Raw genomic sequence first — 25,975 nt, 5'->3', positions numbered from 1 at the left:
AACGCAATGCTCTGTAAAGCACACGCGAGGTCAGTGTTGTGCCATATTTGCAGGCAAGCCTCCTTAAAATAAAAAAAAAAAGAAGCCATTTGTATGGATTTGGCAACGCCGCTGCTTTTATGGACGAACATTGGGTGGCACAAACAGACTGCAGTCGCTGTCCTTGGTGCTGAAACACAGTTGACGCCCCCGAGTAGCTGTCGCTCTTCAAACCCCTCAATTCAAACTTAGGACGCTCCACGTCAATCACACTGCTTGTTGGTGACGTCATTCGTATTTCTGAATACGTGTGTGCGTGTGCGTGTGTGTGTGTGATTAGTATACGGCAGCCATCGTTTATGAAAAATTAAAAGAACAAACACGAGATAAAAGCAACAGAACTGCTGGAAGGGTTGCCTCTTGTCCGTCGCCGGAAGTAAAAAAAAAAGTAAGCATTGACCTAACTGTCACGTTAGAAAATTGTCGCCTTTTCTTGCAGATATGCTAATGAGATGGGTGAGAGACCTCTGTGGAGAAATGGAGAGAGACAGCGAGATTGCGAAATAGCAAGGGAGGGTCGGAGAGTGTGATGTGTTAAAGAGAGACCGATGGATGGAGAGAGAGAGAGAGAGAGAGAGAGAGAGAGAGAGAGGGAGAGAGAGAGAGAGACGGACAGACAGAGAGCGAGGGAGTAACAGGGAGTAAGAGAGAGTTGAGAGAGAGACAGAGGGGGGCGCCATGGTGCAAGAATCAAACTAGCGCGATGGTATAAAACTTTGGCGTGGTGAGAGAATGCGAGAGAGAGAGAGAGAGAGAGAGAGAGAGAGCTGCAGATGGTTAAAAGAGAGAGAGCGATGGTGTGAGAACGGGAGGGAGTGAGGGTGAGAAAGAGAGAGCGCGAGAAGACGAGCGCGCGAGAGCCACACGCGCTCAAGAAGACGAGCGAAGGAGGCACGCGGCATGTCTCGAGGATTCAGGTAAGTTTAGACGCCCTTTAGTCACATTTCCACCTAGACTGCATTCACGTTACATGCACGCGGATGAAAGGGCCGCTTAGTGATAGACTACCGACGAGATGCGGCGTGACAATTCCACGGACGTTCTTTTCCTGCTTGTGCTGTCCACAGTGCTGGAATGCGCCTTGAGGCTCAATGGAAGAGTCCACGCCTTCCATTCCAAATGCACGGCGCACAGTGTGACTTGTTTCATGCGTTATTCCAAACAACCTCGTGTCTGATAATGGTGAAAATCATCTTAGAATCTCGATTTAGACTTTAATTATTAATGTAGGCTACAAGTTATCAAACCTGTGCAACTTTCTACTTCCTGTCTAGATGCGCGTACGTGAGGTGCTGGCGCGCCGTACGCAGGTGGCTGAGATAAACGGCGACGTGACCGCGGCTGCTATGTGCCCCCCCTCGGCACAGCCCCGCTAAAGATGGCCCCCCTCGCGCTGCTCCTACTCCCCGCCTTGCTGTCCCGCCTTCCCACGCCTTGCCACGCTGCCGGCATCCACGAGCGGGCCGCCGTGCCTCGCAGCATCTCCCGCTCAGTGGCCCGCATGGACGGCGACGTCATCATCGGCGCCCTCTTCTCCGTGCACCACCAGCCCTCGGCGGAGAAGGTGGCCGAGCGCAAGTGCGGCGACGTCCGTGAGCAGTACGGCATCCAGCGGGTGGAGGCCATGTTCCACACACTGGACCGCATCAACGCCGACCACCAGCTGCTGCCCAACATCAGCCTGGGCTGCGAGATCCGGGACTCCTGCTGGCACTCTTCCGTGGCTCTGGAGCAGAGCATCGAGTTCATCCGTGACTCGCTCATTTCCATTCGTGATGACAAGGACGGCGGCTCCAAGTGGTGCGTGGATGGCCACTCCCACTCCAGCCAGCCGCCGCCTACCAAGAAGCCCATCGCCGGTGTGATCGGGCCGGGCTCCAGCTCAGTGGCCATCCAGGTGCAGAACCTGCTGCAGCTCTTCAACATCCCGCAGATCGCCTACTCGGCGACCAGCATCGACCTGAGCGACAAAACGCTCTTCAAGTACTTCCTGAGGGTGGTGCCCTCTGACGTGCTCCAGGCCCGAGCCATGCTGGACATTGTGCAGCGCTACAACTGGACCTACGTGTCTGCCGTGCACACCGAAGGTGAGCCCGTCCGTCCAGTGACTCCAGGACTGATGTCACAAACCATACATTTCAAATCCAAACTCTGGAAGTATTCCACATGGAGTCCTATACAAGGTCTTGATGTGATCAAGGTCCGGGAACTGGGATGCTCACACACACGTGACATTTTCCCTGGTCTCGTTAAGTGGCACACTACAACTAGCAGGTTAAACATACTCATTAAAGAACATTGTGTCATTCAACAAAACGAGACAATCATTAAAAAAACATTTATGGGAAATAATCACAGTTCAGTTTTATGCCTGATGTTTTATGTCGTCAATGATGAAGGTTTTCTCCGGGAAATTATAAATGCAGCTTGGTTGCCGTGGCAACAGTCAAGGCTGGCTGTGAAAAATGCAAGCCAAGTACCTGCGCGGATGCTGATGTACTCGCCCGGGCTGTCCGCTAATGTGCCCGCCAGATAATTACCCGTAAATATTGCCATGTCGCCGTGGGAGGCTCATATGAGGCTACTGAAAACATCTTAAGAGCAAAAACCTCAACATTGTTTTTCAACATTGCTGTATTTGTCCCGTTAATTTCACCATGCGACGACACGCACGCTCAATTGGATATGTGCGTTTGTAATAATCCAGCGCTCCAGCTTTGTGGTCAGTCCAGACACGGCAGTCCACGCGGATGTAGAAGATTTAAACGAACGGAAAAAAAAGAGAAAAAAACAGCTTTGCTGGGTTTCTTGATTGGGATGCGCTTGGTACCACAGAGCAGCCACGGCCCGCCTTGCCTTTGATTACAGTGGCGAAAATCCCCGACACTCATTATCGCAGGATCAAGTCCGAGCTAACAACACTGAGCCGGAGGCCTTTATAGAAGGGGGCGGGCATGTATTCATTCTAATTAGGGACGGGCATTTCATTACATTTCCTTCATCAACTATCAGGAAGATTCATGATGAATGGAAAATTACCACTGAAATTCACACTATAAATTTTCCCAAAATCAACACAGGCCTAATGTGTTCTTGGCTTCCACAGGGAACTACGGCGAGAGCGGCATGGAGGCCTTCAAGGAGCTGGCCTCCCAGGAGGGCTTGTGCATCGCCCACTCGGACAAGATCTATAGCAACGCCGGCGAGAAGCAGTTTGACCGCCTCTTGAGGAAACTGCGTGAGAGGCTGCCCAAAGCGCGTGTGGTGGTGTGCTTCTGTGAGGGCATGACCGTCCGCAGCCTTCTCATGGCCATGCGACGGTTGGGGGTGTACGACGAGTTCCTTCTGATCGGCAGGTAACTTTCGCTGTAGATGGTGGATGTGCTACTGATGCGCATCGCCAGAGCAACAAAGAAGGAGCGGTGTAGGAATAGCATCGGAAAGACATAATGTGGTGGTCCGCAAGGGTCGATGTTTGGACCACTTATGTTAATGTTTTTTATGAACTTTTAAGTACAGTATTTTTGGGACAAATATTGCATAGGTTGTGACGACTTCATCTATAAGAACCTCTTTTTGAGAATATATCCAGAAGGAGGCGGATTGAAAAAGAAAAGGGAGAGATGGATGCTGTTCTGTTTCTCCGTTTATGTTGTACGGCTAATATTTAATTCATTCCCGTATGTTTAAGTTGCTGGCATGGGGATGGCACTCATTCTTTTCCAATGCAGCTTTTAAATTATCCATAGTGAAGACTCTCTCGGGTTATGAGTTTCTTTTACCGGATTTTTTATTTTTATTTTTTCCCCCCACGTCCATCGGCGATGGGGTGGGAAAGTAGGTCTATAGTTTAGCTTTTTGTGGATGGTCTCCACGGATGCCGATATGCGCGCTTCTGGGTCACAGGAAAAGAGGCGGTCTGAGCCAATTCACGTGATAAGCTGTGTGCTCTTCTGGTTCTCCAGTTTCTCGTTTGCTCATAAACAAAATGGACGCCATACCCGCCAAGTTGGCTGCTGTGATCATATCTCAGGAGCTTGTGGTCACAAAGTGGTTACGACCCGAGTTGAGGAGAAAAAAATGGTCCTCCTTTTTTATTGCCGGTGGGACACATTCAAATTTTGCCTGAGCAAAAAAGAAGCAGGCTGTCGAATACACTTTGTAAAAATGTTTTTTGGACAGCTTTTGTTTTGGCCGCCGGGCGCCAGGCTGCTCATCAGACGAGAGCCAGGTGTGCCAGGTGCTCGACCCACACGCTTTGGCCCCCCGACCTGCAGACTGCTCTTAGCACCACACTTTGCGTCCACTTTCCTCCTGAGTATCTCTTGCCTTTTTAACACAACAGTTTGGCTCTGTGATTTAAAATAATAAACAGTATAGTTGGTTCGGCCAACTAGTGGTTAGCGTTCATAGTTTTTTGTAATCAGATTTTCTGGATGGATTCATCACAAAAATGAAGTTCTGCTGTATGATGGAGGTTCATTTCAGATCACAACAATACATCTGACATCTGTGCTATGTTGAAGGACGCGCTTCCAGTTGATGTGATAAATGATGCTGAATGAACACCTGCTTGGCTCATTACGGTTATAATAGTAGTTTCCCCCCCCCCCAGCAGCATAAAAGCCTTTGGGCCATTGAATTTCTGTAACCGGAGTGATGACATGCTTTCCATATCCTGACACTCTAATTGGCAGAGCACACATGGCCATTGACCTTCCTTACATAACATAATAGACTGGCAAAGAAGAACCTTGTATAACAACTTGTGTCTTTTGTGTTCTTTTTGCGTTCTTTCATATTTTTCTGTCGGTGTTTTCATTATGTATAGCATAGCAAATCACCTATAGCGAACCCTGGTAATTGTATTTAATTTTTATTAATTATTTATTTAATTCCCTTTATTTTCTGTCCTTTTTTAATTTTTGTAAGCACATACTAGCCGTTTTCCACTAAACCTTGGCCACATAGTTTTACAATATTCGCTACATGTCAAGTTTATTTGTATAGCCCTAAATCACAAGCAGCCTCAAAGGGCTTCACATTGACAAACAAATTGACAATTATTCTCAAAGCATCCCCTAATCTTAAACTCCCAAAAGGGCAAGGAAAAACTAAAAAAAAAACCTACCAGGGGAAAAATGAGAAACCTTGAGAAGGGACCACAGATGGAAGGAGCCTCAGGATCACCAGGCTGCAAATACATTATTGTCACAATTGTCTGGCATTATGCCAGAAAGCTAGCGATGTTCAACAGGGCTCAATACTAAGTCCACTTCACACAAAGATTGGCTTGACTTTCCTGTATCAAAAATCTGTCATCGTTTTAGTGATTTAGTTGACCCACAGGCAGAAAAACCAACTCAGACGTCCAGAATGAGTGAAGAGTCTTTATTGGAGGAGCTGCGGTGGAGGTAGAGCGGGATGATCGGAGCCAGGGGCACAGAGCGGGAGCAGCAATGGCGGAGCGTGTGGAGGTAATCTACAAGCAGGATGCACAAGACTTGGTCAGAGAATTCAACGTGGTTGTGGCGGAGATCTTACTGCGGACCAGAGGATCTGAAGAACGTGGCGTTGAAGAGCAAGGCGAGAACTATGAGCGAGGAGCTAGAGGCACAATGTGGAGAAGATCACACTGAAGGGACACTCAGGCGACGAGCAGTTGACAGCATGCTCCTTAAGAGCTCTCCTTTAACGAGCATGATGAGTCGCACCTGGGCCCTATGTACTCTGCCACTCTGCTCACAGTTGCTCCCTGTGGACAAAAGAAGTATGCCACCCCTGACACCACCTCCCCGGCTGCCCAGAAGAGGAAGACGGGAGTGACGACCAGTAGTCCGAGATGAGGGTAGGGTCGCAGATGTGGGAACGGGGCACCCACGACCGGTCCTCATTACCGTAGCCCTCCCAGTCGACGAGGTACTGCCACCCACGGCCCCGCCAACGGGCGCCCATGATCCGTCGGACCGGGTAGACCGGGTCGCCATCAAGATCCCGGGCAGGAGGTGCGGATTCGGCCGGGGGAAGAAGCGCACTGGACTCGACCGGCTTAATCTGTGAGACGTGGAAGGTGGGATGGACTCGGAGGCTCGGAGGAAGATGGAGACGGACCGCCGAGGGACTAATCACTGCCAGGATCTCATATAGCCCGATGAAGCGGGGGACCAGTTTTCGGGACACGGAGTTGAAGGGGACATCTCGAGAGGAAAGCCAGACCTTCTGACCTGGGGAATAAAGTGGGGCAGGCGTGCGTCGTCGGTCGGCATACTTGCGGTTCTGTTTGATGAACTGGTGAATGGCCTTGACGGCGTTGCACCAAACGTTCTTGCAGCGCCGTATATGGTGGCAAACAGACATGACCGCTATCTCCATCTCGTCAGCTGGGAACAGCGGCGGTTGATAACCTAGCGAAATCTCGAACGGGGAGAGTCCTGTAGCAGAGGAGACATGAGAATCGTGGGCATACTCTACCCAGGGGAGAAACTTGTTCCACTTGGATGGGTTATCGGAGCAGAGACATTGGAGCGCGACCTCGAGCTCCTGGTTCAAGCGCTCAGTCTGCCCGTTCGTCTGGGGATGGTAGCCCGATGTCAGGGAGACCTTCACATCGAGGGCTGAACAGAACTGTTTCCACACCTGGGATATGAACTGGGGACCTCGATCGGACAGGATCTCCTGCGGGATACCATGGAGACGGAATACGTGTTTGACGAGAAGCTGAGCTGTCTGGAACGCAGAGGGGAGTTTTCTGAGCGGTACAAGATGACATGACTTGGAGAAACGGTCGACAATGGTGAGGATGGTGGTCATTCCCTGTGAGACGGGCAGGCCAGTTACAAAATCCAATGCAATATGGACCAGGGGAGGTTGGGTATGGCGAGAGGCTGTAGAAGAACAGCAGGGGGTCTATGGGAGGACTTGTTGCGAGCACAGATGGGACAGGCGAGAACACATTCCCTGACGTCCTTGTGGACGGATGGGCACCAGAAGCGTCTGGTGATCAACGCGATGGTGCGGCTGGTCCCGGGATGGGCTGAGAATTTGGCTGAATGAAACCAGTTAATTAGGCGAGGACTGAGGAAGGGACGTAGGTCTTTCCCCGTGGCCCCGTGCCTGAATCGGGTTCCCGTAGCTGAGCCTGAGCAACGAGCCCCTCAATATCCCAGGAGAGGGAGCCTATGGTGCAACTGGGGGGGGAAGGATGGGAGCTGGTTCCTCCACTGACTCGCCGGGAGTAAATTGGCGGGACAAGGCGTCTGGCTTCGTGTTCTGGGAGCCTGGGCGATATGAAATGGACAAATTAAAACGAGAGAAAAACAAGGACCAGCGAGTCTGTCGAGGATTCAGGCGTTTGGCGGACTGTAGATATGACAGATTCTTGTGGGCGGTCCAGACCAGCACGGGTTGCTCAGTGCCCTCCAGCCAGTGACGCCACTCCTCAAGCGCCAACTTAATGGCCAAAAGTTCATCATAATTCCTCTCTGCGGGTGACAGATGTCGGGAGAAAAAGGCACAGGGGTGAAGTTTCCCATCAGAGTCCGAGCGCTGAGACAAGATAGCCCCTACTCCACTGTCGGAAGCATCGACCTCCAGGGTAAATTGTTTGCAGGGATCTGGATAAATCAGGATTGGTGCCTGTGAGAACTTCTCCTTTAAAGTGATGAACGTGGTGTTGGCTTCTTGAGTCCAAGTGAATGTTGTCTTGATAGAGGTCAAGGCTGCTAGGGGAGCGGCCGTCTGACTGTAGTTGCGGATGAATCGGCGGTAAAAGTTGGCAAACCCGAGGAAGCGTTGGACCTGGTTGCGGTTCTCAGGAACAGGCTAGTCCAGGACAGCCTTGATCTTGTCGGGGTCAGGCCGAACTTGACCTCCTTCGAGAATGAATCCCAAGAATGTGACGGACTCTTTGTGGAACTCGCACTTCTCAGCCTTAACAAATAAGCGATTTTCCAAGAGACGCTGCAGCACCAGGCGGACATGATGGCGATGTTCAGAGAGGTTCCGTGAATAGATGAGGATGTCATCAAGGTAGACAAAGACGAATACGTTGCGGAAGTCCCGAAGGACATCGTTGACTAAGGCTTGAAAGACTGCGGGGGCATTGCAAAGTCCAAAAGGCATGACAAGGCACTCGAACTGGCCTAGCGGGGTCTTGAAAGCGGTCTTCCACTCATCTCCCTGGCAGATCCTGACCAGATGATATGCATTGCGGAGGTCGAGCTTGGTGAAGATGGTGGACTCCTGGACTGGTTCAAATGCTGATGAGAGGAGGAGAAGAGGATACCTGTTTTTGACGGTGATGAGGTTGAGGCCACGGTAGTCAATGCAAGGGTGGAGAGTCTTATCCTTCTTGCCCACAAAGACGAAACCTGCCCCCAGGGGTGAGGAGGACGGGTGAATGATGCCTGCGGCCAGTGATTCACTGATACAAGTCTCCATAGTTTGTCTCTCAGTGCGTGAGATATTGTAGTCTACTGGACGGTAGCGGAGCTCCGGGAAGAAGCTCTATGGTGCAATCATAGGGGCGATGTGGTGGTAAGGATGAAGCCTTGCTCTTGTTAAAAACCTGTCCTACGTCATGGTATTCTCTAGGCACTTGTGAAAGATCGATCAGACCAGGTTCCTCAGGTGCTAGTAGGGGCGGACGAGATGGCACAGCAGACTGAAGACAAGAGGACAAGCACGTCGTGGACCAGGACTCGATAGAGCATTCTGACCAGTTGATCTGAGGGTTGTGTCTCTGAAGCCAGGGGAAACCAAGTACAAGGGCTGACAGTCTTACGGGGAAGACATACAAGGAAATGATTTTACGATGGTTGCCAGAGATTATTAGCTCCACGGGTTTGGTGCGTTGGGTTATGCTGGAGAGCCCTCTCCCATCCAGGGCAGAGACGGCGAGAGGCTTAGGGAGAGGTTCCGTCTCGACTTTGGCTCGGGAGACAAATTCCTGGTCGATCAAGTTTCTCTCGCACCCCGAGTTGACCAGCACGCATAGCTTGTAGTGATGGTTGTGCACAGACATCATGGCAGGTAGGGAGAAGTGAGGAGACTTAACACTTGTCGGCTGGTCCGGTGGTCCTCCCCTCAACACCGTCGGACCCTCTCTTTTGGCCGAACCGCACAGTAGGCGATGAAATGATCCAGGGAGCCGCAGTACAGACACTGTCGGGACTTGCGGCGCTGCTGCAGCTCCTCCGGGGAGAGTCGGGCCCGGCCGATCTGCATGGCCTCGGGTTCTGGAGAGGACTGGCTTGGCGATCGCCTGGGCGGACTGGGCCTGGCTAAAAAAAAAAACCTGATCTCTCCTTCGTCTGCTCCCATCGGGAGCTTCTCCGTCTTTCCCTAATTCGGTTGTCCAAACTAATGGCCAGGGAAATCAGGTAGTCTAAAGTCCCTGATTCTTCCAGGACTGCCAGTTCGTCCTTTATGGACTCATTTAAGACATGTAAAAAACCCGTTTTCAAGGCTACAGGGTCCCACCCGGACGCGGCTGCTAACGTACGAAACTCAATAGAAAAATCTGACACGGTGTTGTTCCCTTGCCTAAGCCCCCACAACCGGCGAGACACACCGGTCTGATCGGTCTCAGTCGAAAAGGTCTGCTTAAATTCCTTTAAAAACTTCTTGTAAGAACAGCCAAAATGCCTGCAGTCAGAAAATTGGGCTTTTGCCAAACTAAGGCACTTGCCCGTGAGGAGTCCCAAAATAAACGAGATCTTAGCTCCGTCGTGGGAAAAAGACTGGGGAGACCGATTAAAAACTAGCGAACATTGCAGGAGGAAACCTCCGCAATTACCACCCTCTCCGGAGAACTTCTCCGGATGAGAGGAACGAACCTCGCCAAAGTGCAGACTCGGGGGCGATACTGCGGAGCTCGAGGCGCCAGCTGGCTGCAAGGGGGTTTCTCCGACCTGGGTGTTTTGAAACAATCTGAAGGGACACTCAGGCGACGAGCAGTTGACAGCATGCTCCTTAAGAGCTCTCCTTTAACGAGCATGATGAGTCGCACCTGGGCCCTCTGCACTCTGCCACTCTGCTCACAGTTGCTCCCTGTGGACAAAAGAAGTACGCCACCCCGGACCCTGACAAAATCAGTTTTACCATACTGTCTGTTTTTAGTATAACTTTTTATTTATCAGTTTGTACTGTGCTGTTTTTCCTTTGTGTGTGTGTGTGTGTGTGTGTGTGTGTGTGTGTTTTAACTGCACGATTAACACCAAATATCCCACGTAGTTTGGCGCTCACTAATGTGCGATGAGTCCTTCCTCCCCGCGCACTATTCTTAAATATTCATTTGCTACCTACTAAATTTTCTCAGCACATTGGCAAGCAACACCAGACAACTTTTTCTCTCCCCGCTCGGCCTCCGAAAGAGCCGATCAGCATCTGTTGTCTTTTCTCGTCATCCCTCCGGCTCGTTCTTCTGAGTGGCGGTGTAGTGTCAAACCCGATTGCCGCTCTCCCTTCTAATGCCCGCTCCGAGGCGCTTATTATCATTTGCATAAGCTGCTTTTCCACATGTAACACTAATTTGAGCGCACATGAGATCACTTTCCAAACCATTCTTCTTGGAATTTTCTTGTTGTACCTCTTTAGCCTTCCCGTTCCATAACCATTATTTTCTTAGCATTCTTTTATTTTGTGTACACTAGAATAAAAGCTGCTTTCTGAGCTGTGTTGGCGGCGCCGTCGCCATGCCGATGTTGTTTAGGCTCATGACAGAGGGTTGGTGGGTTCGTCTGGCGGCGGATCTGTCACTCAGTCTGTCAGCAGCGCCCCAAGAATATGGCTGATGTGTGGGAAACAAAAACAAACTTAAGGACTCAATGGCAGCCGCTCGGAAGTACGGCGCTGACATGATCCTACTGTCTGAATAGTTACGACACGCTGAATTAACAATAATGAGGATATCACCAACACCCTCTCGAGCCCTCGACGACTCGTTTTAAAATAGCGCCACGCTAATGTGCGGTTGTTACATTTCCTCAAACTGCAGCACAAATAAATGTCAAATCAAAATACCCCTTTGCTAACAAAAACAGCAGGTTCAGAGGCCTATAAGCAGACTTCTAAATTAATTCAAGCACAAAGACTTGCCCTTAGCTCAAATTGTATTAGCATTTATGTAATTAAAGGCCTTGCCCCGATTAAATTTTTGCCCCAGCGCTATCCTCAGTTGACATTTAAAAAAAAACTTTTTCCATTAACTACCTGAACTTTTATCTTAACTCTTACGTATGGTAGGGTTAGGGTTTCAAACTAGGGTTTCATACTAGGGTTAGGGTTTCAAAATATAGGGTTTAAAGCTAGGAGTGCCATCCCCGACTCCTCCTCCCATCCCTCCCTTCCTCAACAAATACTCGTTTTAAACTAACTCATCCTATTGGTTCTGTGGTATATGGTTTTTGTTGCTTCGCTGGTCTCCAAAAAACACTCGGTGGTCGGTGGCTGGTTCCAGACAAATGAACACTTCAGGGACACATGGCTGATTGGGAAAAGAGTTTATTCAACCGATGTCAGAGTGAAGTCTTTCCAAAAAGTTGAGTGGCCCCAAGGCATGGATGTAAAAAGCCCGAGAGAGAGAGAGCGAGAGAGAGCGAGCCCGCGCTAGAGCGAGCCCGAGCTCCTTCTTTTGTCAGGCCCGTAGCTTTTATACCTGACAAGAAGCTGATGTCACGGCTTTGGGGAACTGTTAGAGATTTGCTCACTCCAACTTATTTTGCAAGAACCACACGAGAGACAAGCAAGTCCTTTTAGACACCTGCAGGTGGAGAGCTCACATGTTGAAGGAGTGAAGTCTAAAACTCTCCCTCCTGCAAGGGCATATTTTTTTTAGAGAAACAGAGTGGGGGTAAGAGTCGGCTGAATAGGAAGCCCTTGTGCTCTAGTCAAAACATATCAGGGGGTGTTTTACGACCTTGTGTAGGATGGGACAAGTTATCTTATTCATTACCGGTTGCATTCCAACATAATCATACGATAAGGATAATCTGAAAAACACTAACATCTCCCTCCTGTTTTATCATATGATTATGCCACCCCAAACAACAAAGACAAGTAAAAAAAAACATATACATATGTATAATGAAGAAAGAAGAATAGTAAAAATAAAAAACAACAAACAACGATAGCAACACTTTCCAGTGAAGATGAGGTACTACCATAATACCCCAGATCAAACTTATTGTGTAAGCGAAAAACCTGCTGGCCAGATGTTATTAGCAGGAAAATTCTCACACGGTCCCTCTGCCTTAGGCAACCAGAATGCTATCAATAAAAAAATAAAAAGAAAAACACAGAAACAGTACATCAGTGTATCCATTACTTGCGAAGCATATTTGATGGTCAAATCAACAAGTTTCCGTAAAACATGCTCAACAGAACAGCATCTACGCAATCCATGTCTCATTATCATTATCACATCTGTCACGTCTAAGAAGTTGTATATGTGCTTGTGTTTTCGTCAGCTGATGATGTTCTAGTCTGTAGGTGTGGCAGCATCGGACAACTCTTGTGACCACAAAACCACGATCCGTTCTGAACAGGCACGTGCACTCATAGGATGCAGGTGAGGCAGTGCTTCCGAACTTCTGGACGAAGTAGGTCCCGTCCGATGGTGCAGCCATGTAGTAGAGCCCTTACACCTTGAAAACGGCTCTCTCATCCTGGCACACAGCGGCGATGTCCAAAACTCCCATCCAGTCTCCTCCTGGAGAGCAGTCATCGTTAACGCAGATGTGGGTCACGTTACCTTGGATGTAACATGTGTAATTCACTCCAGCTGGTCTTTCTGTGTAGGCCACTTGCGGTATTGTTCGTCCTTTAACAGTCACATTGAGATTTGTCCAGAATAGCTGATCATAGGCACCGTCTGCAAGTCCAGGGCGGTAAGGGTCGGCATCCTTGACTGTGACAGCACGGTGTTGATATCCAACTCCTGGATGCCGTGTCCCTGTAAAACAATGCTCTAGACTTTCTTGCTACGTTTCACACAATAATAATGATGAGTAAATCATCAGATACCTCTCGTGCATACACTCCAACAAACGTTAAGTAGATGTGAGATAACTTGCATGAAGTCTACTTAACCAAACATTGAGTAAATATGGGATAACTTAAAAACTGTCCCGGTCAACAACAATTCATAAATAGGAACGACAAGGTATAATAAAGAACTTCTCATTAGCTAAACAAGGAACAAAGGTGCCCTGTTCATAACTAGTGAGGGCCTCTCACAGATAAGACAAGGAAGGAAGTATAAGAACTCCCTAAAACCTGGCAGATGTGTTGGCCTTGAGCGAAGGTATGAGACCTGTGATTCAGGCCGGCCAGCGCTTCTACAAAACTAATTATCCTGACATTTCCCCACTGTTTATCACATATTTGCTCAAATTCACACATCACTGTAAACAACCCCTTTTCTCGACTCTCAGTCGTCGGATCACATTTATGAGGACAAATATGTTTACACCAAAGGATAAACGTTGCGATGTCATCATTCAGAATCCCACGGATCTGGGAAAAGTCTGGTAACACAGATGCAGAAATTTTGTCATCAACATCATCATGTTGCCGCTCAGACATTAGGTATATCTGAGCAATCTCGTCCTCCATGGGCGATATTACTGTAGTGACGAGACGATTAAACAGAGCACGAAGACATGGTATGCAACATCCATACAAGGTGAGCATAGCAGCAAACACTGCTACTGATGGTAAAATTGAGGACACAATGGCGTTATACTTCCCAAAAGCAGTCATCCACTTGTAGAGCTCTTTCATCCTCATTTTGAGGGATCGCAGGCCTGCAATCTGTTGGGGATGAAGGTGCAGCATTGTTCTCCAAACATTGCGCAGATGCCTCCTTTCTCAGACAACAACATATCATGAGCATTGTGGTTCTGGATCGACATTAGGGAAGGCGTGGCTAGCTGTTCATGCACTGCCTCGAGCCCCGCTTGTGTCCGTTTGCCCAATTTCTGCATGTTGTAATGGATGTAATTTATCCTGTCTACGTTCTTGTTCATCGTTCACCAGCAGCAAATGGAGGACTCCCATCCCGCTGCAATTTGGTCATTTAATTCTTATTAATCGGGAACTCCTCTAGGGACTCCAATTGCGTCAATTTCGGTCAAATCATCGTCGCCTCTCAAATTTAAAGATATTTTGGTTTTTACCAGCTTTTTTTCCCAGATCTCGGCATGTTGATGTATATACATTTTCGTTTGACTACATTCTCTGAAAGCAATGGCTTCTTTTTTTTTTTTTTTTTTTCTCTCAATGGATGTTATATAGAATGCTCTGTCACACATTTCACAATCCAGTAGACGTGACAGATTTCACACAATCTTTGGTCAATGGCAACGGTACAACATAAATAATCGATCGCAAATCCATACATATGACATATTCAATTTTTTCTGTCTTTGCAGCTTGTTTTGCCATAAGCAATCAATTGTTTCTTTTTTCAGTTACTCTTATAGTTAGTTACCTGAAACAAATTATCCACATTCATTCTAGATATTCATCCCATTCTTTAACATCTACAGCGGTTGTTGACAAAGTACACATATAAACATCATACTTTCATGGCAGTCCAGATCCGACACAGCAGAACATCATCCTGCAAAGGTCACATTGATCTTTTAAATTGAAGGCATTCAGTGTTTTTGTTTTTGTTGAAACAAGCTCTACAAAAAAAATTTTTTTGTTTTGAAAATGTTTTGAATATGAATCAAATCCATATGTTGCATAAAGCTGACTGACCTGCCCCACTGTCCCTCCTCTTGAGCCATGTGACACGCACCATGGCTCAATATTGCTGGCCATTTGCATAGGTTCTTTCATTTATAGATGCCATTCTCTAATCTTGCCCCTCTTTTCGTCCATAATTGAATTTCACTCTATGGACTTTGTCGCTGCACATCTTTAAAAATGTTTCAGTGATTTAATCTGCTTCTTGTGTGTATAACATTTGAAGTGTCTTTTACGCTGCAGCTTTGTGGTTCCGTCTGCAAGCTTGTTACCTCTTGACACCTTATCAGTCTCGTGTGTGTGTGAACTGTACACGTGCACATAGCTACTTTTCGTGGCAATTGGACTGTTTTCACAACTAGCTTAGCAAGTAAATGGACGGCCTCCCCGAATGGGGAGCGACTCAGCTAGCAAATGATTAGACATTTTCACTTTCTTGTAGTTTCTTTAGTTACTTTTCAATCGTTTTGTCATTGTTTATCAGAAGAATCTTAGAAACTTGAATACAAATCAAAATGTATGTTTTTAATTTTACTCAATTGTATGATTTAGAGAATCCATATATAGTAAAGTGTTGTATTACTACATATGATTTCATCATCATTTAATTTGACTTTCTTTCCAAAACGCTTCTTAATTTCTCAGTTCACACATCTTCTAAATGTGTTACTGGTTCTCCAGTTTTTTCTCTAGTTAATTATCAATCCAAAAGCTACGTTTTCTTTTTAGCATTTAACCTGCTCAAAATCACTCTTTCATCAAAGTTGCTCTACTAATTTTCTATAGTAGTCGCCAACGACTTCAACCATTCAACCTTTCATTCAGGCAATCATTCATCAATGCTCATCATATGCATCTCACACAGTCTCCAAAAAGGAGTCTCACATTGGTCCCAATTCATCCAAGCTCACCACACAACATTCATATATCATTTTCAACTCAAGTTTCCTGGTAGAACAATCCACCAATTCAAAAAAAAACTTAACTAAAAAAAACTACTGGCAAAGTAATCTGAATTTTTTTTCTTTGTTTTTAAATTTGAAGAGCTCAATCCCTCAGATTTAGTTTACATTTAGAATTTTGTAGAATCTTATAACACAACCAATCAATTATTCCTATTAAATGTAGCATTGCAAAATCTTAAATTCACAATTTAGCTTCTTCCAATTCTTGAAAGCATGTTCTGTCGTTTTTTTTTTTCATCTTCGAATTTCTCATGTGTGCTCGACACTTAACATGCACTAGTGTGGATTAGTTTCTGCTCGCAAACAGATTTGTCTTTTTTCCTCTCATTTTTATCTGTCCAAATTGTTTCTGTTCTGCAGTGTAAATTGAATAGACAACAGTCTAGCAAATTTCTTTATACTAAAAGTTTAGCCAATCTTCATCATTTTAACACATACGCACACACATGCAGAGCTCTCGCGTGCGGAAGGTAGGTCCCAGCACCAATGATTCGTCACAGGCTGGCCATTTCCTGTGGTCGATCATGAGATGGTCCCTCCCATGCACACGAGGACAGCACATTCTAATTTTATTTATTTATCTTCTAGAAGCAAGTTGCATTTCTTTACCACTTGATTTGCATATATTAACTTTAGTGTAACACAATTTGATCTCTAGTCATTTGTAATTTGCCACCTCAAAAATATTATTATTATTATTATTAAACTCCTCTTGCCCCTCGCTTGAGCCGCGGCTTGAGCTGCGGCCTTGCACCTGCGCACAGGGGCACAGGGGCATATTGTGTCCTGGTCTGACAAACACTTGTGACCTCATCAGTTTTCATCCTTCTAGCTTTTGTCTCTTGAATTCGTTCTCATCTCTTTGTGAAGATTTCAACCACACACTAGCACTTCTACCACTTCTTCCACATTTCAAATTTCCTTGTACTCCATACATTTTCTTCCACTTCAGCATGTATTGCATACAATTAAGAAATCTACTCGCCATGAACTTCTCATCTCAAAGAAGAGCAGAGCAAGAGATTTACCGTTCTTATTTCCCATCTTAATTATAGTAGATTAAGGTTTTACAATTTTTTTTTCAATTTTTTTTTTCTTTGAGAATCCTCAATGCAGGTTTAAATTGACCTTTCAACAAATTACTAGCCTGTATTAATGCCGTGGATCAATGCTAGAACTGCTATTTAGTCAATTTATCCTACCAGTCACACACTCAATCACACAAACTCCAGCGCTTTTTTAGGCCTCATAGCTCGGACAAACCAAAGCCGTATCTCATAGCTCGGACAAACCAAAGCCGTATCTCATAGCTCGGACAAACCAAAGCCGTATCTCATAGCTCGGATAAACCAAAGCTGTATCTCATAGCTCGGACAAACCAAAGCCGTATCTCATAGCTCGGACAAACCAAAGCCGTATCTCATAGCTCGGATAAACCAAAGCCGTATCTCTCGTGCACCTGTGGCTTTTTACGCGTTTCACAACAACACAATCACACAACTTCAGGGCTTTAACTTACTTGTCCCCTGGTTCGTTGCACTGCCGGGTCCCGTCAATCCACCTCTGTCAGATGAAGGCAGACCTAAGATGCTGGCCCAGCGAAGAATTCTCTTCCCAGGACTTTCTTCTCCAGGCCCTCTTAATGGACGTTGGCTTGTCGACAATGCAGCACGTCCTTCTTCGTCAGACAGATAGCGGGTATGAGGGATCCCGGGTTTCGGCACCAAAATGTTAGAGATTTGCTCACTCCAACTTATTTTGCAAGAACCACACGAGAGACAAGCAAGTCCTTTTAGACACCTGCAGGTGGAGAGCTCACACGTTGAAGGAGTGAAGTCTAAAACTCTCCCTCCTGCAAGGGCATATTTATTAAGAGAAACAGAGTGGGGGTAAGAGTAGGCTGAATAGGAAGCCCTTGTGCTCTAGTCAAAACATATCAGGGGGTGTTTTACGACCTTGTGTAGGATGGGACAAGTTATCTTATTCATTACCGGTTGCATTCCAACATAATCATACGATAAGGATAATCTGAAAAACCCTAACAGGAACAGCTGCAGTTTGAGTCTCAGTCTGCTTGTTTCCCCTAAAAGGTCATCCCTTCAGCTCTCCCTGGTCATGGACAACTGGCCCTTCTATCTTCTACTAAGTACCTATACATTACTGAAACTAAAGCTTCTCTGTACAGCAAAAATTGTTTGATAGTCTTACTGCTACTAGTGGATCATCTGATGCAACATACAGATACGCATAGAGTTCAAAATTCACTTCAGTCCTCCAGGGGCATAGAGTGCATGTGATTAAATGTCTTCCCTGTCAATTAATTCATGGCTTCATAAATATACAAACGTGCACGCCGACTGAAAGTAGACCGAGAGCCGGGAAGCTGTGTCATGAATGGAATGATTTTCCTTCCACTTGTGACCACAATAGGGAACCTTCAAATCCAAGAAGCTCGCTTCTTTGGAAAGAGTGATAGGGGCCATTACAGCGTCATTGTAAATGTCTCCGAGCGCACTTAATGGCTTCACAATCCGCGCTCGCCAAGCCTCGGTGGAGACGACGCTTATTTATCACGCTAGTCCAGCCCATCGATCGCATTGATAAGTGGGGACAGTAAACGGACTGGATCATCTTCACTCTCAGACTTGCCAAAGGTACTCTCAGATTGTACTTCGCTCCAATCGAGTTACAAAGTTGCTCCTCAGGAATTTCCGAATCATATTATAGCGTAATGGGACCCTTGATAATGCGGTTTGGTAAAATTTGTTTTTGTCGCACAATAGATAACCCCCCCCCCATGGTGGTCCGAAAAGAAGTGATGAGTTTCTGCTTCCGCGCCACATAGAGTTCAGAACCATCCTCAGAGAGCAAAGTGAGAAGATGTTTTTTTTTTTTTTTTGCCAGGGAACACATTCATGTCTCCAGTGCCTCGTGAATTATTTGTGCAATGCAGACTCGCTCCCCCCCTCCCCTTACTGTTTCTTCTGTCCTCCTAAAAAAAGCAATCTCCAATCACGCTCCATCAATCGGCTCGTATCGTCTTGCATTTGATTGTGTCTCTTCTCTCCTTTGATGGACGCTAATTATGGCTAGCAAGGTCTAACCTATACAAACACACACGCACGCACACACACACACGTGTGTGAGAGATAATTGCTTCCACTGTGAGTCATCTCTAATTGGCGTGCAGATGTCAGCGGCCGGCGCAGGTACGTATTAAGGCCGCTTCCCACCACGGCTGAGGAAGAACGAGCAGAGTTCGGAGTGCTTGTTTGTCTTTTGTTCACCCGTGTCCTCTGTTTTTCTTAAGCGCATGTCCAAACGAGCTTGTTAGTTTGGCTCCAGGACTGGAAAGTTGACAGTCATACCGGCGACCACGCTCTTGCCTATTTTTGAATTGATGTCTTTTGTTCAGCCGTGTCGTCTGTTTTTCTTAAGTGCATGTCCAAACGAGCTTGTTAGTTTGGCTCCAGGACTGGAAAGCCGACAGTCACACCGGCGGCCGCGCTCTTGTCTATTTTTGAATTGACAGTTGCCGCTCTTCAATTCGAGGTAATCCCGATGGAGTTGTGTTTTTTGTTGTTGTTTTTTTTAAATAAAAAAAAAAAAAAGTTGGGATGGGGTTACAAGGAGGGTGCTTTGAATACTTGCAGCATTTTAGAACGCCTCGTTGTTGTCATGGAAATGCCCAGCGACCGCCTGCTGGGATATATTCCAGCTATCAGCGGTTTGAAGTGCTGATGTTTTTTATTTTTTAACAAAAGTGCCTTTGTCTTAAGATCATCCATTCATCATCCATCCATCCATCCATCCATCCATCCATCCATCCATCCATCCATCCATCCATCCATCCATCCATCCATCCATCCATCCATCCATATGTCAATCCGTCCATCTAATGTGAGCTGCAGCTGGTGTTCATCCTAGTTGACATTGGGCCAGAAATGAGGTACAGGTTTCATTGTTTGCTTCCATTTTTTTTTTTTCCAAGTGGGGTTTTACAGAATCATTGTTGTGCTGGCTCAACATCTCGCTCTGTCTCAACGCAGCGACGGGTGGGCCGACCGTGACGAGGTGGTGGAAGGCTTCGAGCAGGAAGCCAAGGGAGGCATCACCATGAAGCTGCAGTCAGCCGTGGTCACGACCTTCGACGACTACTACCTGAAACTCCGTCTGGACACCAACACCAGGAACCCTTGGTTTGCCGAGTTCTGGCAGTACCGCTTCCAGTGTCGCCTGCCCGGACATCCTCAGGAGAACAAGAACTACAAGAAAGTCTGCGCCGGTGAGTGGGAGCCATTTTGCGTTCTTCTTGTATCAACCCAATCCCAAAAAAAAAAATATCTGTTTTTTTTCTCTCTTGCTCCGAAAAGGTGACCACGGTAAATGTTGGTATTTTTCTCAGATCTTATCAAATTGATTTCATGGAGCAAAACCTTCATGTACTTTCTTGTTTATATTTTTAGACCTTCAAGGTGGTAAGTACATTATTTCACACACTTGTGGTCTTCACTCTGTGAGCACTCAAGTTTGACTGATGCGTGGACACAAAAGACACAATTTGATCACACTGAAATCATTTTGCATGGGGACACAAAAGACAACCACAATTTCTTTATTTTTTTGCATATTCACGGCATATTTCTTCTCAATACCAAATCTGTACCACAGAGGCACGTCCCCACTATATTTTATTTCAAAACAATCCCAAACCATCTGAACGCTCCATCTCGTCTTTGAACAGGAAATGAGAGCCTGCATGAAAACTACGTCCAGGACAGCAAAATGGGCTTTGTTATCAACGCCATCTACGCCATGGCGCACGGTCTCCACGACATGCATCGGGAGATGTGCCCGGGCCAGACTGGGCTGTGCGAGGCCATGGACCCCATCGACGGCAGCAAACTTCTCGACTACCTGCTCAAGACCTCCTTCAGGGGCGTCTCCGGCGAGGACATCTACTTTGACCAGAACGGAGACACCCCCGGACGGTAAATCATCAGAGCGTTAAATGGACCCCGGTATCTATTATGCTCGTATAGAAAATATTGAGCAAGGGAATGATGTAATTGGTTTGGACCGGAACAGATACAGCGCATCGTCCACTTTCATCTGGCTTTAGTCGAACGGATAGCGTTTGACAGTCAAAAGGCTCCAGCGTATCATTCTTTTGTCAGCTGGAGGTTAAAATGAGCCGCCGTCCGCCAGTTTCTCACGTGGCTTCCGAAAGTGAAATTAAAAATTCGACTAACCTGGTGTTGTGGACCTTCCAGGTACGACATTATGAATCTGCAGAACGTGGAGGACGGCCGCTACGATTACATCAACGTGGGCTCCTGGCACGAAGGCGTCCTGAGTATCGACGACAACAAGCTGTGGATGAACAGCAGTGATATGGTGCGCTCGGTGTGCAGTGACCCCTGCTCCAAAGGTCAAATCAAGGTATGGAGCCATGAATTTTTTTTTTTTAAATTAACTTCGTTTCTCTTCTGTACATAATCCTCCACCCGTGTTTCAATTGGCACCTTTGTCACTGCTCGATGCTTTTTTTTTTTTTGGGCAGTAGTGACTCATCGCGTTTGTTCTCTTTGGTAATCATCCAAAGCCTCCTTGGCTGTTAAAGTGACACTGCTTGTTTCTCTTTGTCCAAGGACACGCTTGCCCATTTGTTGGGTAGTTGGTGTCACGCCAATCTGTTTCCTCAAATAGAAATCTGATAATCTTCCAGTTGAATAAACAACACTTTTTTTCCATTCGTGGAAAAAATATATACTCAATCTAAAACTAAACTCAATATGGCTCCATCTGCTGCTGTAGCCGTTCTATTCGAAGAATCATCTTTATTTAAACACTCGCCTCCTTTCCTAGTTTTGGGACATGCCCTGATTTTGCTCATCTGGAGCTGATTGTTTTGAGTAAAATTTACACTAAGTTACCCTGAGGGAGGATGCATCCTCTCCTCATTTTGTATCCTGACCCACTTATCACCCTGCTTTCCATATCACAGCGCTGCTGCTAACAGGGTGCTGAATCCAGAAAAAAAAAAAAAAAGCAGACGTCCTTGTCCTATAAACGGCGTAGCAAAATTCGTCAAGTTGATGAATTGGGACGAGATGACGCGAGCGGCTCGTTTGTGTACTCGCAGGTGATCAGGAAGGGCGAAGTGAGCTGCTGCTGGATCTGCACCACGTGTAAGGAGAATGAGATCGTCCTAGATGAGTTCACCTGCAAGGCTTGCGATCTGGGATGGTGGCCTGCCGACGACTTGGCGGGTAAAAAGATGCGAAACCGCGACTTAGCTCCAATTTTGGGGTTGGAGACACCTCATAACCGGCCCGTTTTGCTTTCCAGGCTGCCAACCGTTGCCTCTGAAGTATCTGGACTGGGCTGATGTGGAATCCATGGTGGCGGTGGCGTTCTCCTGTGTGGGCATCCTCATCACCTCCTTCGTCACCTTCATCTTCATCCAGTACCGCGACACCCCTGTGGTGAAATCCTCCAGCCGAGAGCTGTGCTACATCATCCTGGCGGGCATCTTCTTGGGTTACATCTGCCCCTTCACCCTGATCGCCCGGCCCACTGTTGCCTCCTGCTACCTGCAGCGCCTCCTGGTGGGCCTGTCGTCGGCCATGTGTTACTCGGCGCTGGTGACCAAGACCAACCGCATCGCTCGCATCCTGGCGGGCAGCAAGAAGAAGATCTGCACCCGCAAGCCGCGTTTCATGAGCGCCTGGGCGCAGGTCATCATCGCCTTCATGTTAATCAGCGTCCAGCTCACCCTGGAGGTCACCCTCATCATCCTGGAACCGCCCGAACCGGTCAAGTCGTACCCCAGTATCCGTGAGGTCTACCTTATCTGCAATACCAGCAACTTGGGCATGGTGGCGCCGTTGGGCTACAACGGCCTGCTCATCATGAGCTGCACCTACTACGCCTTCAAGACGCGCAACGTGCCGGCCAATTTCAACGAGGCCAAATACATCGCCTTCACCATGTACACCACCTGCATCATCTGGCTGGCTTTCGTGCCCATCTACTTTGGTTCCAACTACAAAATCATCACCACCTCCTTCTCGGTCAGCCTCAGCGTCACTGTGGCGCTGGGCTGCATGTTCACGCCCAAGATGTACATTATCATCGCCAAGCCCGAGAGGAACGTCCGAAGCGCCTTCACCACATCCGACGTGGTGCGAATGCACGTCGGGGACGGCAAGTCGGCCGCGGCATGCGGGACCAACAGCTTCTTCAACATATTTCGCAGGAAGAAGGCCGTATCTGGCAACGCTAAGTGAGTACGCTCTTTAGTTGTTATTCCAAGTACAGTGGTGCCTTGAGATGTTTTTTTGTTTATGAAGTAGGGCTGTAACGGATTGATAGCATTTGTATTCATTTCAATGGGAAAAGATGATTTGCGTTGCGTGTGGTTTCGGAATGAATTAAACTCGTACCTCAAGGCGCCATCATCACGATGAACACTCAAATATACGTTATATTTGTGCCTTCCTAAATGCATCCTTTGAGCGTTCATGATTCCAAATTGTCTACTGTACTTTCCAGTGTTGTTATGCTAATCAAAATTTTAGGAAAAACAAGCTAATCGATAAGATATTGATGCTAGTTTAGCTGTAACTGACGTTTTTAAAGGATTTACAGTAATACAAATTGCTCACGTCAACTCGAGATTTAGATGGCTTAAGATTAATTCTCTTGAGATTTACAGCAGTGACACAAGGATACTTTTGTGAAGTAAGGAGTTGGGCGGAGTTAACGTTTTCATGTTGTCTCGTACCTCGGCTGCTACAGTATGCCGTCCTCCTCTAACGCTCTTAAATAAGCAGCCTGTCGGCAAATGTCCATGTGTCTCACCTTCTGAGCGCTGCACTGGTGGCTGTGTCATAGCTATTTGCTACCAGCTAGTTAGCTTGTTAGCTAGTGGAAACCTAGCAAAGAACCGGCTGGACATTTTGCTTTGGCGTTGGGCTTTTGTGATGTTTTTCACAACCCTTACTTAAGAAACGAATCAAGCACTGCACTCGCAATAAAGTTAGAGACTAAGTAAGGGCCCACTATCATCCCGTGGGCTGCACATGGCCCCTGTGCCACATGTTTGAGTCCCATGGTCTCGCGGGACACAATGACTTCACAACATGCGAGAAGTTGGCATATTGTGATGTGGCCCTACAAGAAGGAGACAGCGCCCCCTGGTGCTTCCCATGGACCACAAATGAAGCTCATATTTTACTTATCACAGCATGAACGACCCTGACCGACTAATCACAGCGTGCGTGTCACCTTCCAACATTTGTGCTCTAACTCCCTCCTAGGCAGCGCTAGTCGACAGTGCATCCATTTTAGCCGACTCATTAAGTGCGTGTGTCATTGCTCTTTCCATTTTCAATTGGTAATTAGAAAAACTAAACAAATGTTTATTTATCTTATCACAGATTTTAATGTTTCAGTTTTTTTGGGGGCTCTGATTAAATTGAAACGGCATTTCTGAATGAACTTTAAATGCACTATAAATGTAATCGGTGAGTAGTGTATCTTGAGATGAAAACAAAAATGAATTAGTCACCTTTTCACTTATAGATTTTCTATTACCAATTAAAAGAAAGAACAAAAATCGAACTCATCTCATGAGTACAGAAGTTAACAACGGGGTGATCATAATGCTGTGCGCAAACATTATGAATCACGGAAGCTAGCAAATGTCAGTCATGTTGTTTTGTTGCTTTTCTGGAGCGGCCGCCTTATTTCCCCTCCCCGAGATGGTAACTTGAGTCTTTGTCTCGTTTGTAGTTCTAACGGCAAGTCTGTGTCATGGTCTGAATCAGGTGCAAGACACCCTCCGAGCGGGGGCAATGTGTGGCACAGACTGTCTGTGCATGTGAGGAAACAGGAAGCCGGCCTGAATCAGACGGCGGTCATCCGACCCCTAACTAACACCCCCGACCCCCACAGTTGTCAGACCCCCACCGCCCGCGACCTTGGCACAGACCCCCGCCCGCCCCTGCGCGAGCCGCCGCCGTCAGCCCCGCCCGGCGACGACAAGCACCACCCTAGTCACGCTCCCTTAGTGGAAACGCACCACTCACATGCCCCAGTCCCCTCCACCAGCGATTCCTTGATCTTCACGGAGCTCCCCTTGGTGACGCCCCTCCAGGAAGGGGCCCCCCTAGATGAGCGGCTGGACCTTTTGCACGATTACATGTATGATGCCAAGCAGGAGGGGGCAGAGGGGCACAAGCTGGCCCTGGACGACACCCCGGCCCTGTCCCCGCCGTCCCCTTTCAGAGACTCGGTGTGTTCCGAGGATTCCGCTCCGGGGTCCCCCTCCATGGAGTCTATTCTGGGAGGGGCCCACTACACCGCCCAAGCCCTCCGAGACTTTGCACACAGCTCCTCGACACTGTGAGAGCAAAAAAAAAAAAAAAAAAAAAAAATGGTGCACATTTGGCAAGCTTTGACTACTCCTACTTCTTTGTTTATTACCGCCGCCATTTTGCTCGCTTGTGTTTTGTAATTAGGTGTACATTAAAAACACACATAGAAGAACATGGCTGTGTTCGGAATCACTGTGTAGTGCATTAAACAAGTAGTTCTGTACCTCAAACACACAGTATACAGTGCTTAAAGGTTAAATGCAACTGAACTGTACTTGGGCAGTTATTATTTATATAAACTGACATGATTACGGAGTGAATGAATGAATGAATGAATGAATGAATGAATGAATGAATGAATGAATGAATGAATGAATGAATGAATGAATGATTCCAAATACAGCCCATGTCTGAAGGGCTGTTAGCAAACAACAACAGTGCCAAACTCGTCATGCCAAATTCCCCTAAGGTACTGTGCAAAAGTATTGGGTCACCTCCCCCAAGATGCATGATAGTTTGAAGACGCCACAATGATGCCACTTTTTTTTTTTCACAAGTGAGACGTCCATTTAAGGTGTGGCTTTTATTTATCCACATGGACAAGAAATTAACATTATCTCAACTAGTTGTACTAAGTTCATCTTGTTTTTCCTTTTTAATTACTTCACTGGTTTCTTTTATATCAAACAAATTGTTTTAGGTTCATTACCTGACATGTTTCAGCGGTTTCTTCCGCCTTCATCAGAGTGTCCAGTGAAGTGATTATCTCAACTAGCAGTGACCTCAGACTTTTGCACCTTACTGTAAATATAGTCAATCATTGCTAAACAATGA

General features: G+C 46.9%; 1 protein-coding gene across 2 annotated transcripts; it reads left to right on the top strand.

The window, feature by feature from the left end:
* The first annotated feature begins 108 nt into the window (after positions 1 to 108).
* grm1a (glutamate receptor, metabotropic 1a) lies at positions 109 to 25,415 on the top strand. Of its 2 annotated transcripts, none has more exons than XM_088362362.1 (9): positions 109 to 956; positions 1,314 to 2,126; positions 3,146 to 3,395; positions 19,808 to 20,043; positions 20,503 to 20,749; positions 21,032 to 21,200; positions 21,904 to 22,030; positions 22,110 to 23,046; positions 24,593 to 24,847. In XM_088362362.1, exons 2-9 carry the CDS (start codon positions 1,418 to 1,420, stop codon positions 24,699 to 24,701), a joined length of 2,784 nt encoding a protein of 927 aa, XP_088218488.1. In that variant the 5' UTR covers positions 109 to 956; positions 1,314 to 1,417; the 3' UTR covers positions 24,702 to 24,847. The 2 variants fall into 2 exon arrangements, with proteins under 2 accessions (XP_088218488.1, XP_088218487.1); XM_088362361.1 differs by having other exon boundaries at positions 110 to 956; positions 24,558 to 25,415.
* The last annotated feature ends 560 nt before the right edge of the window (positions 25,416 to 25,975 follow it).

The sequence above is a fragment of the Syngnathus floridae genome, chromosome 19 (genome assembly GCF_059516105.1).
Source record: "Syngnathus floridae isolate MCC-2025c chromosome 19, RoL_Sflo_1.0, whole genome shotgun sequence".
Taxonomy (NCBI): domain Eukaryota; kingdom Metazoa; phylum Chordata; class Actinopteri; order Syngnathiformes; family Syngnathidae; genus Syngnathus; species Syngnathus floridae.
The sequence above is the reverse complement of the archived record's forward strand: the minus strand, read 5'-3'. Positions and strand labels throughout refer to the sequence as shown.

Bases quoted from the DNA above. Each gene is read 5' to 3' on its own strand.
- grm1a (XM_088362361.1), top strand. From the start codon at position 1,418: ATGGCCCCCCTCGCGCTGCTCCTACTCCCCGCCTTGCTGTCCCGCCTT. The intron at 3,396-19,807 runs GTAACTTTCGCT...GTCTCAACGCAG, and splicing joins GAGTTCCTTCTGATCGGCAG to CGACGGGTGGGCCGACCGTG. The intron at 22,031-22,109 runs GTAAAAAGATGC...TTTGCTTTCCAG, and splicing joins GCCTGCCGACGACTTGGCGG to GCTGCCAACCGTTGCCTCTG.